Source organism: Emydura macquarii, unplaced genomic scaffold (assembly GCF_026122565.2).
Source record: "Emydura macquarii macquarii isolate MOO-44397 ecotype Brisbane River unplaced genomic scaffold, CSIRO-AGI_Emac_v2 contig_3390, whole genome shotgun sequence".
Lineage (NCBI taxonomy): Eukaryota > Metazoa > Chordata > Testudines > Chelidae > Emydura > Emydura macquarii.
Genome location: NW_027133527.1, coordinates 6,195,298 through 6,211,829, shown reverse-complemented (window position 1 = coordinate 6,211,829; position 16,532 = coordinate 6,195,298). Strand labels below are relative to the sequence as shown.

The following is a 16,532-nucleotide window of genomic DNA, read 5'->3' as shown; positions in this document are numbered from 1 at the left end:
AACAAGAGACCATTACAGACACTGCAGAGAGGCATTTTTCCTTTTAAAAGTAAGGCTTTTCCCACTACATAAAACTTCTTGGGCAAAACATTCTGCACTAGCCTGGATTCTGCTTTCTCTCCAGGGGGCCAGTGACTCTTTAAAGGCCTAGAATTAAAATGTAATTATCCCAGATTCTCAGTTCAAAGGAGGAAAACACAGGTATGTGGTGGGAGCTGGACTCTGCACTGCCAAAGAGGTCAGCTGGACAAGAGCAGCTCCAGTCATTCTCTGGCACTGTCTTGGTTTAACCTCTCAGCAGCTATTCTCAGTATGTTCCATAACAAGAAATAACACAAACGGAGTCAACCCTAAGCACTTAGTTAGGGGTCAAGGTGCCCCAGCTCCCAAACCAGCCTGAGCTATCTGAAAGGGGGTTATTAGGAGAGTCCCAGTGCTGGAGGCTTATCCAATTACAACAACCAGCTGCAATCTTTGCAGCCTCTCATAACCCTGTCTCGTGATTCTTGTTATATGTGGCTGAGTGCGGCACCCTTCTTATATTTGTCTACCTTCCCTCTCATTAAACTGTAGTGATAAACTACACTGGGGGACTCTTCAACCCTCCCTCTTCCCTACCTCAAAAGATCCTTGACCCATCTACCCGAACTGTTGAGCTTGCCTCCTCTCTTATTCCCCTTTCGGCAAACTCTTCCCCACACATGGTTTCCTGGCTGCCACTCTGCCCATCAGGGGGTTGGAACCAGGATCAGAGAAGTGGGTCAGAAAGACAGTACACGTGTGGGGGGTTAGGGTGAATTTCTAGCTGAGTGAAAGTAGGGAGAATAGAAAGCACAGGCCTGGAGATCAGAGAGACTTTTCAGCAGTTAGGAGACCAGTCTAGGGGGATCTGGGAGGGTTTCTGGCAGAGTATGTAGATAGATGTAGGAGGAAGCACACACCAGGTGTGGTGTGGAAGGTTTTCTGCAAGCAGGGAGGTGGATCACATAGGGAGTGTGTATCTAGGACTCAGAAGGTTTTCTGGAAATCACATAGGCAGTGGTGGGAGTGGAAGACATGGGTGGATTACTCTGTAACTGCCGCGTTCTGTACACTCCCCAGAAGCTGTAGTATGGAACACTGCCAGAGACAGAATGCTGGAATAATTGGACCATTGGTCTGACCCAGTATGGCAGCTTTTATTGTCTAGTTCGCATGAGCTATGCACAGCCAGGGGAATTGGGGAGGGCTTCCAACAGCAAGGAGGTTGATTTTTGGGAATTTTGTCATTGCATTAAATAAACTGCAACCAAAAGGATCTAAATTCTGGAAGCTGAAAGCTTAAAGGGACATTATTAAGGTATAAATCACAGGCATCATTACCAACCAGTTCACTGACTAGATTATTAACCTACCATTTTGCAGGCTTCTGTACAATTTCCTGTGCCACTGAACTATAAGTAACATGCCATGTTATTGTAGCCATGTTGGTCTCAGGATATCAGAGAGACAAGTTTGATGAGGTAGTATCTTTTATGGGACCAACTTCTATTAGTGATAAAGACAAACTTTTGAATTTCCACAGACCTCTTCTTCAGACCTGAAGAACTAACGTCTTGGACGCCATTATTACACTGTCTGTTGTTGGAATAAGTGTTCCTGAGGTGTGGGGATGAAATAGATGCATGTCAGACCAAGGTTTTCTGGTCAGACTGGATCATTTATTCTTTTATTTCAATAAATATATGTAATTTTAATTTCCCAGATTGTACCTCCTCTTTGATAATTCTTGTTGTCATTGGCTGCCAATTTATTGCTAAGATGATATTGTTTTATAATTAGCTGGCAAGGTGCTTAGAAGCTGGGGATAGCTATCTTTTTATCTTAAACCACATGACAGACTTGGACTCTCTACTCAGAAATCACTTGTGTCCCATTGAAATGCAGTCTCTGCCCAGTTTCTCCATTCAGACCGAAAATTGAGGGCCAGACCCAAGTCTCACAGGTCTGACTCCTGCATCCAGCCTGCAAGACAGTTCCAGTCCCCTGTATTTCAGATGTGTTGATGCAGCATCCCTGCAGGATGACTCATTCCTGTGTCCTTCTCATGGTGACATGGTACTTGGAAGAGTCTTAACTAAACAGCTTCCTCCTGTCAGAGTGGGGCCTGGTGATGCAGCAGTGGCATTATGAAGCCTGTGGCACCATCTTGGGCGAGTTTGTTGCCCCTGCTGCATGGAGTGGTGATGTGGTGATGATGACACCATCAGACAGTTGCTCAGAAGGTTGTGACATCATACATCAAATAGCAGGCTGTGACATCACACAGCGAGTTGTGACGTCACACAGCGGGTATGAGGCTTGGGAGGCCACCACACCACGATGCATTGGCTGCTGCCATGACAACACTGCACCGCCCTCCTGGGCAATTTGGACAGACCCCATTAAACTTGCTTGGTGGGAGCCATTGTCTTCCTTCAACAGCGCAGGAGCTTCCGGTTGGGTTGACAGAACTTCCGGTTGCATAGCGAGACTTGTCTCAGTAACCGGAACTTCCGCTCCCTATCTGTCTATCAAGGCGGGCTTCGTAGAGGTCACGTGAGTTCAGTTCTGCCTCTCTTCCCCCCGAATCTCCCCCAGCGCGGGGCGGGGCCGGGAGCCTCCCGTTTCCTAGGCAACGACTTCTCTGCGACTAAGCGATGCCCGAGCTGCCGGCTGCTCGGCGCGCGATTAGCCAGGCCTGGCGGACAGCGCGCGAAGCTGGTTGGCGGTGAGGCCCTTCCCGAAGCTCTCCCTCAGAGCCGGGCCGGGCCCAGCCCAGCCACCCGGACCCCGGGTCTGCGTCCCATGGGTTCAGGCCGGGAGCCCTGTGTGACCCCGGGCGGGGAGCTGAGGGAGCGCGGCCCCCGGCGGGCCAGGCGCGTCACCCCGACCTGCTCCGGGCGGGGTTGGCCTCAGCGCCCGCTGGCTGGGGCGGGGCTGCCATGGGGACGCTCGCTGGACGGGTCCGAGCGGGCCCTGCTGCTGTCCGGCCATCGGCTCCGCCTCTCGCCGTCCCCGCCAACCGTGCCAGCCCGGGGGGTAACGGGCCAGGCCCAGGCCGGCCCGTCGGTGTCAGTGCGCCGGGATTAGGGTGTGTGGGAGCGGCTGCGGCTGGCGGGGAAACTGTCCCGCCTGTGTCAACGAGCCCGGAGCCGGAGCAGGCCCCGCGGTGTGCGCGGCCTGGGGGCGGAGAGGCGCGCTGAGAGCCCGCCCGCCCGCCGAGGGAGTGGCTGGCGGGATCGCTAGAGCTGTGCTCGGGGAGGCAGCGAAAGGAGCCAGTGGGGTCGGGACCCGGCTGCGAGCATTGCCCGCCAGGCTAACAAACCCCCGGGTAGAAGCCTCCCTGAGACCTAGACTCAGAGCCGATGAGGGTGGAGGGGACCTCAGCAGGTATCTAGTCCCACCTCTGCTCAAAGCAGGACCGACCCCAGCTACACCATCCCAGCCAGGGCTGTGTCAAGCCGCAGCTTAAAAGCATCTGAAGATGGAGATTCCACCCCTCCCTAGGTAACCCATTCCAGTGCTTCACCACCCGCCTAGGGAAACACTTTTTCCTAATGTCCAACCTAGACCTCCCCCACTGCAACTTGAGACCATTGCTCCTTGTTCTGTCATCTGCCACCACCGAGAACAGCCTAGCTCCATCCTCTCTGGAACCCCCTTTCAGGTAGTTAAAGGCTGCTATCAAATCCCCCCTCATTCTTCTCTTCTGCAGACTAAACAAGCCTAGTTCCCTCAGCCTCTCCTCATAAGTCTTGTGCTCCAGCCCCCTCATCATTTTTGTTGCCCTCCACTGGACTCTCTCCAACTTGTCCACATCTTTTTTGTAGTGGGAGGCCCAAAACTGGACACAATACTCCAAAGGGGGCCTCACCAGTGCCGAATAGAGGGGAATAATCACTTCCCTCGATCTGCTGGCAATGCTCCTACTAATGCAGCCCAATATACTATTAGTCTTCTTGGCAATACAGGCACACTGCTGACTCATATCCAGCTTCTTGTCCACTGTAACCCCCAGGTCTTTTCTGTAGTACTGCTGCCTAGCTCGTCTGTAGCTGTGCATTGGATTCTTCCGTCCTAAGTGGAGGACTCTGTACTTGGACTTGTTGAACCTCATCAGATTTCTTTTGGCCCAATCCTCCAATTTGTCTAGGTCACTCTGTATCCTATCCCTACTTTCCAGGGTATCTACCACTCCCCCTAAGTTAGTGTCATCTGCAAACTTGCTGAGGATGCAATCTACCCCATCCTCCAGGTCATTAATGAAGATGTTGACCAAAACCAGCCCCAGGACCTAAAAATGTAGACCTGGCGGCTTGTCCATGCCATAACAACACTTCAGGGTCATTAGGCTTTAAGCACAGCTGGGTGCTTCCATTTGTTGTATAGCATTAAAAGGGAACTGAAATGGATTTTTTTAAATCTAGAACATCCGTAGATTTTTCAGATGACAAATTATTACTGTTTATTATTTGCATGGTGATAGCAGCCACAGGTCTCAATTGGGGTTCCGCTATACTAGGTATTCTATAAACAGATTAACATAAAGATGGTTCCAGCCCCAGATAACTTAGTCTAAGTGAAAGACCAGCGACAACTGGTGGATTCAACAAATGGAACACAAGGTAATTCAGATAAGTACATTTTAAAACAAAGATGAAAATCAGTGGATTTGTCTGGACTTCAGGGTTCTGAATTTCTCCTGCTGTTGCTGCTGTTTATTACAGTAGCATCCATTGGCCCCAGTCCAAATTGAGCCCTATGCTGGGCTGTATGTAAATACAAACTGATGATGACTGCCCTGAAGCCAGTGTATGGAATGAGAAGCAGCTCCTTGTTTTGGCTGTAGACACTTCAAACGCCCTCCTCTAATAGCAAAGGAAACTGAGTCCTCTGGTTTTGGAAGATAAATAGCTTTTCAATTCCCTTCTAGTAAATTACTGTCTCATCTCAAAGATGTGGGGTTTTTGTGTGTGTATATATATTTTCTAAAATGCTTCATGCACACTATTAGAGCACTATAGAAATACATAAATAATGTTTTGAACTAGATTCTTCAGCATCAGTCTGTGCCATGCCAGAGTATTTGTAGAGATATCCAAGACTTATGTCCATCAGAATTGGTTATTATTTATTAATGTTTTGATAAACAGTGTGCAGCATTTCTAATCCCAGATACCAGAGAAAGAAACTAGGCATACACAGCAGGGGCAGCACTGATAAGCTGCTTTTTTGTGTTGTAGGATTCAGGATGGACTTTTTGGCTCTCTTCATAATGTATTTGCTATTAATTCTGGCTAGTGTTGTTCTCGTCTGCATCTATTCAGGAAGGAAACAGAGTTTTCCTGCAAGAGGCCTCAATTGTATAACTCAGGTAAGGAATCTAAGATTGGTCATGTTCATGTCATGTTGTGGTGATGTCTCTCCAGTTTTGAGAATGAGTACAGCTACCACAAATTCAGCCTCTGGTTTTCAGCTCTCTCTCTCTCTGACTGGCTGGCTGTGTTATGCACCACACTGAAATTTCTGAAAAGGGACATAATTTGTATGGATTTAAGCTTGTTTCTTGCAATATCTACATATATCACGTAATGCACTAACAGAAAAGAGTCCAGTCCTTATTTGTTTGGAGGGCAATCCTGACCCATCATCTCCTGATTGTGGGCCCTCTTTCAGTAGAACTGGTGTGGTTCTGTTGAGCAAGATGATGGAAGGAACCCCACGCATAGGAGGTCCCTGTGTGGCAGGGTGTTGAGGGTGGGGACAGAAAGAGGCTGGATTTGTGGGGGAAGGACAAGGGAGAACCTGTTGCTAGCGGAGCCTCCAGTTATCTTCTGCATGGAAAGAGTTGGGCACTGGGATTCAGAGTCTATTCCATATAACCACTTCTGTATTCCTTAGGATGTTGCTTTTTCAAGGAATTTTGGTATCTGTTTAATAGTTTTGAGACCTAACATGGACATTTCCATGATACCATATGAAGACCCCTCTAATTAGATATAAGCAGGGATTAGGTATGAGATACAATGTCTTTCATCTGTCAGTCATCCTGCACAGAGTGATGAACAAAGCTGGTAGTGACAAAGAGCCATTACCATCTGTGAAAAGTTCCAGAGGGGTAGCTGTGTTAGTCTGTATACAGCAAAAACAACGGGAGTCCTGTAGCGCCTTGAAGACTAACAAATTTCTGCGGGTATTAGCATCTGTGTACTATCTGATGACTAAATGACATATCTGAAATGAGGTCACTCTGCATTTTACAGAGGGCAGGTAATCAGTCTCAGTAGGGACCAAAATCTGAGTGGGCCATGGAGATGGAATTCTTCTCCCCTCACTGTTCTAGGGGGGTTCCTCTGCTCCAGGGTGAGGCCCACTGACAGAGGGAGGTTTGCATTATAGCAAACTGCTGAATCTGCTCTGTGGATAAATGGAGAGTTCCAGGGCTATGAATCTACTGCCAAATGTAGTTGAAACCAATGTTATTCCTGCCTGGAATAACCATCGTATGGGGGTCAGAACAGAACTTGCTGTTCTGTAATATAAAAATTACCCTTGTTCAATAGCACTGCAAAATAATTATCCTTAAAAAAATAAATAAATAAGAACATCCTGAGTGTCTGTACATTTATAGTATTTGTAGTTCACATGAAAATGATTGTAGGGCTATTTCAGTTGAGCAAATATAGCAAACGGGTCATACGCAACTGCAACTGTTTTAGTAAAATACATTTAAAAAAATACTACTCAGTACTACATCATATATAACAATGTTCTTTGCTAGAATATAAGCTAGCAAATAAGGAGAATGAAGAACTTTAACCATATCAGATATTTCTCTTTAAAAGGGGGTTAAAAAATCCTGAGTGTTGCAAATAAATTAATTAAGAACAAGAATAAACAAATATTTTTCTCTTAAATAAATCTATCTAAATGGAAAGAAATAGCATAGTATTATAAGCAGGGAAAGGAGAATGAAAAATCAGTGAAGTAACTAAACATATTTTACATTAGTTACATGATTATGAACAGCTTTTGGCTTTCATTATTATTGTACTTTGCAGTAAAGGGAGCAGGGCAAATTGTTGATTGTATTTCTTCATTACATAAAATGTATCTCTCTCTGCTGTGTAGGCAACAAACTTGATATTACAAATGCCATTTATGAAGTAAAAGAAATACTCATATATCTCCAGAAAATAAAATTGATATTTTCACAAGTTAAACAGGGTAACTTGAAAGGGGTTTTTATCTATAAACTGTATCTTTAAAAAACGTACGTAGTTTCTAACTGTAAGTGCCAAAATGCATAAACAGACAGGTATGTTGAAGGTGTGATTGGCTATATTATTTTAAATACCTCAAGATGTGGATTTTGAACAATATAAAATGATTTACTTACACACACCATAGCTGTTTCTAGCTCTCTGACAGGTTAGCGTCCATCCCACTGTTCTCTTTTTCATGCTGCCAATGCTTCAATGGAGCAAAATGATTGTGTTCTGTATGCAGTTCTGTCCATATTCACATAATCTTGCTTCCATAACCATCACAGGGAAAGGCAACATTCTTAAATCAAAGCAAAAAGGCTCTTAACTTGAATGCTGTGTACTTCAAGGTGGGTGGGGCGGGTGGGCCCTCTGAAACACAAGAGCTTCTTATGCCACATTAATATTTACATGAGGGGGGACATGGAGTATTTCTTTCTGTCCTCTCCTTGATGTAATGATAGAGGATAGTAAACATATTTTCATACAGTTAATTGAAAGTCAGATTCTGAAAGTTACATAAGAGGTTTGTTTTTATATCTAATAATATCTAATGCCCTTCTCACCACAGCATATAACCTCCTGTTTTTTTAAAATTTCCCATGAACTAACTTGTAATATGAAGCAGACTTGTTAAAAGCAGAATACGTATCATCCCTCCCAAACCTGCCTCATTCGGCTTGCTTGTGATCTTGTCACATGTAAGATAAAAGGCCTTAGTGCAATTTTTTCCCCACGTATAGCGATTCGGCTTTGCTGCTGCGCTTTTTGCTCCATTGATGGAGTGGAGTGTTGCTATAGAGATAAATCATTTTCTGCCTGGCAGATAGAGACAGACAGTTCCACAGCCCTGAGTGTGCTAAACATGTCACTGAATGAAAACAGACAGCTGGCTTTTTTCCTTCATTGCTTATGGCAGTTTTTGAATTGACAATTAGAAAAACATGAAGCTTTCAAACTGGATATTCTTAGCATCACAGCTTTCCTGGTTGCTTCTTAGCTTTCATTATAACCTGTTGGTTTCACTCATTCAACTCTATCTAAGTTCTTTTGGGCTAAAACTTTCCATGCATATTCTCAGCCTAAAGGTGCATATTGCTCTTTCCTTTAAAAAACCCCCAAAACATCTTGTTTCTTTTAAAATCACAAATAACTCAAACAGCTGATCTTTAACATTTACCATAATTGGTAAGTTCTGGGGTTAAAAAACTGCTTAAAATAACAATAGGTATTAATAATTTAAGCATGTACAATAAAAAGAAAAAAATCTGTTCACTGCCAGTTAGGTTATTGTGTCCTACTCTCCCTAGTGGTGCAATTAGTTATTCTGCATGTTTTATGTTATGGGCATTTCTACAGTATTTACCATCATATTAAGTGGGTGATGTGCTTAAGTATTAGGTTATATAGTTAATGTTCCCATCCATTATTGGAAATCTTACAACTGCCATGTACTGGAACCTTTTGCATATCCTTTTTGTGTTCCAGATTTCAACTTTAATATTTAATTTAGCTTTGGTTTTGCATTAATTTTGCTCTTGCTTGCACACGTGGCATCAAATTGTATGAGATGCAGTACACAGTGATACAGTCACCACTACAAATCCAGGGTCTGGAATAGGGATTTAGGATACTAATCTTATGATTGACTGAAATACCATCAATTACCCAAAGCAAGTTTCCTTCTGAAACTGGTTTGCAGTGTTTCTATTCTGACTGAAATAGCACTGGTTTAGTTTAGTAGAGGATGATGATTGTGTCCCGCACCATAAGCTTAGGGTCTGATCCAAAGCCCCACTAAAGTCAATACAAAGACTCCCACTGACATCAGTGAGTTGTGGTTCAGGCCCTTAGTATCCTAAATCCCTGTTCCAGACTTTGGGCATTTTGTGCATCTTGTACTGCAGCTTTCCCAAGCCACTGCACAACATGTTCATGGGATTGCAGTGTCTGATGTCAGGATACATTGGGAGTATGTGTGCACCAACAAAAACTGAACTTTTTGGAAATAAGCGTATTACACTTCACACAGCTCTCAAATTACCCACTGGAATATGGAGGAGATACTGGTATTTCCCTGGGACATTAGCTTTTTATATCATCCCATTTTCTCATTTTTCTCCATTTACAAATCTGTCAGGTGTGTTTACAAAGTACAGTGTGCTCTTGGAATTAGCCAGGACTCCTGAATTATTTTTCCAGCCTTACCATCTACTCGCTCTGTGACCTGGTATGAGTCTCCTTTAATTTCCCTGTGCTGGACTTTTAAAGGTATTTAGGTGCTTAATGGGGTGTTGAGAAGCACCTATCTGCATCTGTAAGTGCCTAAATATCTTTAAAATTCTGGCCTTCTTCAGTTCCCTCCCATTTCCCCCTCCCCGTAAAGTGGATATAACAGTATTCACCTCAGAGGAGTTAGGAGACTTAAGTGAGCTAATGTTTGTAATGTACTTTGAAATCCACAGATGGAAGATGCTATAGAAATATTAAATATTTTGTTTGAATTTTTCACCACAAAGAGGGAAAAGTGATGTGCAATTCAGATTACATGGTGTCTTCATTTGCTCCAGGTATTTTCATTTATAATCCCAACATGGCTTCAAAGAGCAACAAAGAGGGTGCTTCACAGGCTCTTCCACACACGGTATTGCACTTTTTTTCTTTGACATCCTTTTCCTCAACTGTTTCTGATCCTTTGTGATGGCAGCCTCCCACTAGTACCAACAAAACTGTGCGAGTTTGCTCTTAGATGTGTTTCCCTCTTTGCTAAGGATGATTGTCTGGGACTATAGAGTCTCTTTAAAGTTAGCTGTGCTGTTGTTCTCTCTCCTTTGCTTGCTGTTGAGAGGATGGGAGTCCTAAAATATGTAAGCAAATTTTATATAGCGTACCTCAGTAGTTCTGAAAGAATGAACTAAACTGATAATACAGGTGTTCATCCAAATGACTCTTGGCACAGCAGAATTTAATTAATGGACACGCCCTTCCCCTTAATCCACAGCAATTGTCCCCTATGTGGGTGCACTGATTATGGGGAACAGATTCAGCAAGATGTATCTGAGAGTCTAAATGCTGGGGAAAATGGCACACTGACTCAGTTTAAATGGTTCACTTAAGAGAATATGCAGTCTGTTTTCAGGTGTTTGTCATCATTAACCTCCCAGCATGCTACCCTCTTTTTCATCTAGTGCTGCTTCTTTCATTTATGGCTACCAAATTGGTCGATTTTACTTTAATATTGTGTTTTTATTGGTTTATTCAGTGCTTTGAAAGCAGGTCTTGGGATCAAAGTGAATCTCTGCCAGCACCATAGTGTTGCCTAAGAATCAACCCATTCTGGTGGTACGTTTTTGGGCCCATGGAGGTCCATATTGATTATGAGACTGTGATGAGATTTACTAAAAGAACCCCTAAAAGATATAAAAATATTGGGAGTTAGCATAAATATTGGGAACTCCAGACTTGAGATTTCTTTTTATGTTTAGGTAGAATTGTTATTGTGATGGTTAAAAATAAGGCAAGATAGCAGTTGGCTGGGATGCATCAATCAATATCAATAGGAAATCCCAGTTAGACACGTTAGTTTGACCATGAGCCCAGAAACAGGTTTTCCTCAGCGTTAGAAAGCCCTTGGTGCTGAGATGTCACCTCTGAATGAAGCTTATCTTGTATTTAGGGCACTGATTGTAAATTAGGCTGTCCCTCTCCCCGTTCATTACAGAAGCTGCCTGTTCATTGTCTTGCACTTAGCCTTGCAAGTGGCAGTTTATGGTGAATACACTTGGGAAGTATGTGGGTACTGCCAAGAGCTGGAGTTCAGCATTCACTACCTTCTGCTGCCATATCTGCTCCTAGCTGTGAATATGGGGTTTTTCATTCTGTGCTCTGTGACCAACCCTGGTAAGTTCATATTGATTTTTGAATTGTTGCTGTTAGAAAAAAAATGTCCAGTAAATCAAATCTTGCATCAGTTCTGTCATGATAGCAGTAAAATGCAGGCTGCATTTCCTAGGGAAATGATTGCATTTCTTAATTGTCATTTCGCTTTTTACCTTGTGATTTTTGTCACCAACCAAGGTATCATTTAATTGCCCAGAAATGCTCTGTGTATCGCACCTGACTGAAAACTAGTTCTATTGGATGGTAGATAAGAAATGCCCCAAATGAATCCCATTACTTTAACATGTAAGAAGTGCTGAAATAGCAAGCAGGAACAGTTTAAAAAGTACTCTCTGCACTTGCTCTGAAAAAAACAGCTATGCATTGTTTTTTAAAATACCACTTTGCCATAATTAGCTCTTAATAATGAAGAAAGCGGGCTAATTGCTTTTAGTGTATTTTAGTGACATGCTCCAAAGCCAGGAATATTCATGTTTACCATACAGGGTATTTCTGCGTAACAAGCATATATTGTGGTTAAATCAAAGGAGTTAGGACTCCCAGGAGACTGGGGTTTTATTCTTGGCTCTGTCACTCACTAACTAACTTTGCAACCTTGGTCAAATCATCTCACCTCTTTGTTTGAGTCCTTGTCCACCAGTGGCTGCTCTGATTATTAGTTGCTGTCGGTTGTGTAGATTGGCTTCGTGAGAGGAGTGAGTGAGCTGGGAAGAGGTGCATACAAAGTCACAAAGGAGTAGGGTGAAGAAAGTCCTGGAAGAATTTTGAAAACCAGGAATGTATTTTTTTTATCATGCTTTGGAGATAAAAGCCAGGAAGATGACGTATTTGTGGGGCATTCATCTGCTTTCCAGAGCTCTAATGTCATCATCGCTATTATTTCATTGGCAAGTAAATTTCATAGCCTTTGCTTTGTGTCAGGTTACAAACATTTTGTGAATATTTTTCTCTCTGGAAAGATGATGTCATGGGGTGTAACACCAAAAATGGGCTTCTGAGCTATTTCCAGTCACTACAGTCATCACATAAGAACTGTGGTCCCCTTTGAGATTCTGGCAACACGCAGACAAATTCAGCATGCATGAGCAGCCTTACGCTTAAATATTCAGTGCTTCTTGATGGAGAAGTTTGCTGCTATAGTGTTGTTTCTCTTCTAGGTACAATAACGCAATCAAATCAGGAGTCATTTCTTAAGGCATATGCATATGATGGAGTAATGTTTCAGAAAAGCACCATGTGTCTTACGTGCAACGTGGAAAAGCCAGCCAGATCTAAACACTGTAGTAAGAGTCTTTATCCTTATGCTTGTCAAGGAGATTTAAAACCAAATTTACTCCAGATTAATTTGCTGCTGATAATTACAGTTCACCTGCCTTTAACTTAATTATCCAGATTAATTATTGCAAAGAATTGTTGGCATTATTGTTCATTTTCAGGGAGATCTCAAACCAAGTTTGTCAGCAACATAGCTATGCTGCCACTTTACTACTGTACTGGAGATTACCAAATTTCTGAGAATGTTGCTCTGGAGACCATGTAGCTTGGTTGGTTCCAGGAATAAATTGCAGAGCAACTTCTTAGTATGGCTTTGGAATTTTACTTTATACAAAGGAAAACTGGGTAGTCAAGTTAGATCCTGAAATGGAAAAACTGTTGAGCATCTGAAGGTGAAATTAAAAGCTTTTACTTGCGCAGACCTGAGTTCAGGATTCTTTATTTCTCTTGCTGTATTTGATGATATCCCTATCACTTAAAACGAAGCAGGGAACTGTACTCTCTATCTACCATGTGATGCTTTAGGTAGCATTAAAAGTAGAAATCGAGATCCCTGGGCTCCAGCCTTGGCTGGTGAGTAAAAGAGGAACTGTTTTGTTTTAATATGTGTTAATTTTTAAATGTCAAGTTTTCTTGCTGATTTGTAATCTGAAATGATTGTGTTTGCTTAACCCTTAAAAGCCAGACACAGTGGTAACAAACAAAAAGGGAATGAAGCATTTCATTTCTCATTAATGGTAACAAAGGCCCTTGGCAAACGTTCCTTGGCTCCTCTCCTATGAGTCTTATGGCCACAAAAGATTCCTGGAATCAGAAGTCTGGCTGTATTCCTACAAACCACACTGTGTGCTCCTGTGCACACTACTACAACCCACATGGGATCAGGTGCATGACTGTTCTCATATTTTCAATGGCAAATGCTGGCCATTTTCCTATATTTCTTTTGGGGAAAAAATTAACTAATATGCATACAAATCTCATTGGTCATTTAAAACCCAAATAATTGTGTTGTCTTGTGTTTAATTGTTGATCAGGTGTATGTAACAGCTGTGTACATCGTTTTGATCACCACTGTGTTTGGGTCAACAACTGCATTGGTGCCTTCAATACAAGATACTTTCTCATTTACCTCTTCACTCTGACGGCCATGGCAGCTGACGTTGCAATCATCACAGCAGCATTTCTAATCCAAGTAGTGCTACTATCAAACATGATGCTTGGTAGTTACATTGATGATCAGGGGGAAGAGCATACCGTTGAGATTCTCTTTCTTATTCAGGTAAACTCACTGCAACATCCGAATTTTAACTGACTTCTGGGTTTGAAACCTGAACAGAGGGGTTTTTTTTAGTCTCGTCTCTTAAGAATCTTCCAGTAAATCCACCTGTTCTGTTATTTTGTGGGGAGAATGGGCCATTATAGTGAATCCACTTTTGCTGTTCTAATTAGAGGCACCATCATGCCAGGCAACTTAAAAGAATAATATTTTAGAATTGCAGTTTCTTCACTCTCCAATCTCTCTATCTCCAAACCAGTTATAGCCAACATAAATCTTTTATCCCTATAGAAGTGGCCTTTTAAATATCAGTTACCATATACTGTGCTAACATGTTTTTAAAATAGTTCTCAACCTTGTTTACTGTTTGAGATGTCCTTCAGAAGAGATGTTTAACTTCCATTGGCCCAGGGGGGTGTCTTGGTTTAAGTTCTCCGGGTGTTCTCTCACTCACGTATACAGATTAGTGTCCTGACCAGTGTTCCTGCTCACACTTAAACAAAGCTGAATGTTACGTTAGCTTTTGAGTCACTATATAATACTCTTCTTCTGGTGGGTCCCGTGCCTCCCTCTGGAAACCTTGCTATGCAATTTCTTTTTGTGTGACACCACGGATTACGGTGGTGTTCGTATTATATGTTGATGCCACCATGCTTCTGGCTGAGAAAGGAAAACTTGCCTTTGGAGCCTGGTCTTTAATATGGCAGTGGGGTGATGGCTGAGTGATAGGAAGCAATCTCTCTCTATCCTCCATGCCTTGAGCCACCAACAGGTCAGTCAGCCAGTTCTCAAATCACACGTTAATTTCTCTGTTCTTAAATGGAACTCATTACTTAGAATTCAAATAGATTAATTCATGTTTGTGACGTATCTTCACAACCACCCTATCTGGGGTTTTAATCCAGAGAACAGCGTTTTAAGTAACACTAAAGCCGTGACCATAAATCACCAAAATCCAATAAAGTCAAAAGAGAACCAGAGTGTCATTGTTACGTTCTTCTACATCAGTGTTTTTTTCTTTATGGTATAGGTCACTCAAACAATCCTGTATTTAGTATGCAAATTCAGAAGCTTGAGCGTCTCCTGCATAAGCAAATTCTGTCAGGAAATAAGTTCCTGAAAATCTTTGAATTACTAAAGGCTTCATATGGGATTTACTATCTCTGAGCTGGTTGTACTGTGGTTTAATAGAGCAAAATCAAAATGTTTTAAAATTGGGCTTTATACACTATGACTTCAAAATAAGTTACTGTTTTATCTGTTTTTGCAGCACCTGTTCCTGACGTTTCCTAGAATTATCTTCATGCTTGGCTTTGTTGTTGTCCTCTTTCTGGTGCTGGGGGCATATTGCTGTTTCACTCTGTACCTGGCCCTGACTAACCAAACATCCAACGAATGGTATAAATCTAGAAGATATGACTGTTCTTGCTGTCGGGCATTGCAGCCCCATGACAGGCATGTTTACAGAAATGTTTATTCTCAAGGAGTTTGGATTAATTTAAAGGAAATCTTTAAACCTCTTACAAATACAGAAATAAAGAAAAAAACATGAGGAAATGGTTATATATTTTAAAATCTATATTAATTTTTTAAACTTTTCCTGAAGGATTTATCTCTAGCAAGAGCTTTTTGCCAGCTTCAAGGACCCTTGAAAAGATACTGTAGTTTTCATTAAATGCTGTAGCTATAGAGATTTTTTTTCTAAATGACTCATTTGTGAAATATATTTTTATAAAGCCCATCATTGTCTGTATTGTTTTGCAGAACTTTTCGAATGAATGTGCTAGTTATTAACACTATGGCTTGTAGGCCTCTTTAAAAAATAGCTTATTTGGGCATGACTGTAGCTCTTTTTGGATTTACACTTTATCCAGGTCTTGCTTCCCCTTGGAAGGCAGCGGCTCTTGTATGGGTGCATTATCTGATCGTTGAGTGAGCAGCAGCAGTTCAGGCTGGAATCACACTGTTTCCACCTCATCTTAGAGGGGCTATGAAAATATTGTATTCTGTATTTGCTTCGAGGCTATATATGACACTTGTTTAATTTCATTTGTCCGTATGAATTTGAAATCCCTCCTCTTCACACATCACCAGTGGTTATGGAAGGTCTTTTTACAGGTAACAAGAAGCAGTGAGAAGAGTCTCCTTTGGCTTACTAAGCCACTGTTTCCCTGGCTGTACTTGTGAGGGATACCCAATCTGTCATTTGAAAAAAGTAGAATGTGTCCCCCTGTAAATTATGATAAGCTTTTTCCTCAGAGTGGTGACTTTATTATGGAAGTTCTTTAGGGCAGGTACAACAGTGGGGTCCTCATCCATCACTAGGGCTTCTAGCTGTGCCGGTAAAAGAGATACTAACGTCTGACAGAGCCCTACCTCATGATGAAGAGCATTAGGTTAGTAACGTGAAAACTGCTCATCTCTTCTCGTCAGGAAAAAGTCACGTTTGCTTGGATGAAAAAATATAGACTCTAATTAACCTGTCAACATAGGTAGTTGTACGGTTCTGCTTTTAACACAAAGCAGTAACCGAGAGAGATGCTTCATTTCATCCAGGAAACAAAGTGCTATTTTAGATATTTCCTTCAGTGCTCTTTGCAACATTAGAGCTCCAGGAAGTGCATATGTACACAGGCAGTGAGGTAGGCTGCGGTTTCTGATGCCCTGATTTTCAGAAACTGAGTTTCCATCCTCTGAAAATCAGGCTCCATTAAGTATCCTAAGTTGCACATTGAAAATTACTAGTCACTTTTGTAAATGGGGGTGATAGAATTTAGATAGCAAATAATTACTTT

At 42.2% G+C, this 16,532-nt stretch overlaps 2 protein-coding genes across 4 annotated transcripts in view; one reads left to right on the top strand and one right to left on the bottom strand.

Moving 5' to 3' along the window:
• The window catches only part of GRID2IP (Grid2 interacting protein), an 87,770-nt gene extending 85,323 nt beyond the window's left edge, over positions 1 to 2,447 (bottom strand). The window contains 1 exon segment of the mRNA XM_067534328.1: positions 1,395 to 2,447. Within this exon segment, the coding sequence (XP_067390429.1) occupies positions 1,395 to 1,446 (52 nt within the window). The 5' untranslated portion in view covers positions 1,447 to 2,447.
• A 159-nt stretch (positions 2,448 to 2,606) lies between these two features.
• Positions 2,607 to 16,199, top strand: ZDHHC4 (zinc finger DHHC-type palmitoyltransferase 4). 3 transcript variants are annotated; one of them, XM_067534343.1, is made up of 7 exons: positions 2,608 to 2,749; positions 5,265 to 5,395; positions 9,857 to 9,930; positions 11,008 to 11,186; positions 12,344 to 12,469; positions 13,496 to 13,740; positions 15,008 to 16,197. In XM_067534343.1, exons 2-7 carry the CDS (start codon positions 5,273 to 5,275, stop codon positions 15,287 to 15,289), a joined length of 1,029 nt encoding a protein of 342 aa, XP_067390444.1. In that variant the 5' UTR covers positions 2,608 to 2,749; positions 5,265 to 5,272; the 3' UTR covers positions 15,290 to 16,197. The 3 variants fall into 3 exon arrangements, with proteins under 3 accessions (XP_067390446.1, XP_067390444.1, XP_067390445.1); XM_067534344.1 differs by lacking the exon at positions 2,608 to 2,749 and adding an exon at positions 4,003 to 4,646 and having other exon boundaries at positions 15,008 to 16,198; XM_067534345.1 differs by lacking the exon at positions 12,344 to 12,469 and having other exon boundaries at positions 2,607 to 2,749; positions 15,008 to 16,199.
• The last annotated feature ends 333 nt before the right edge of the window (positions 16,200 to 16,532 follow it).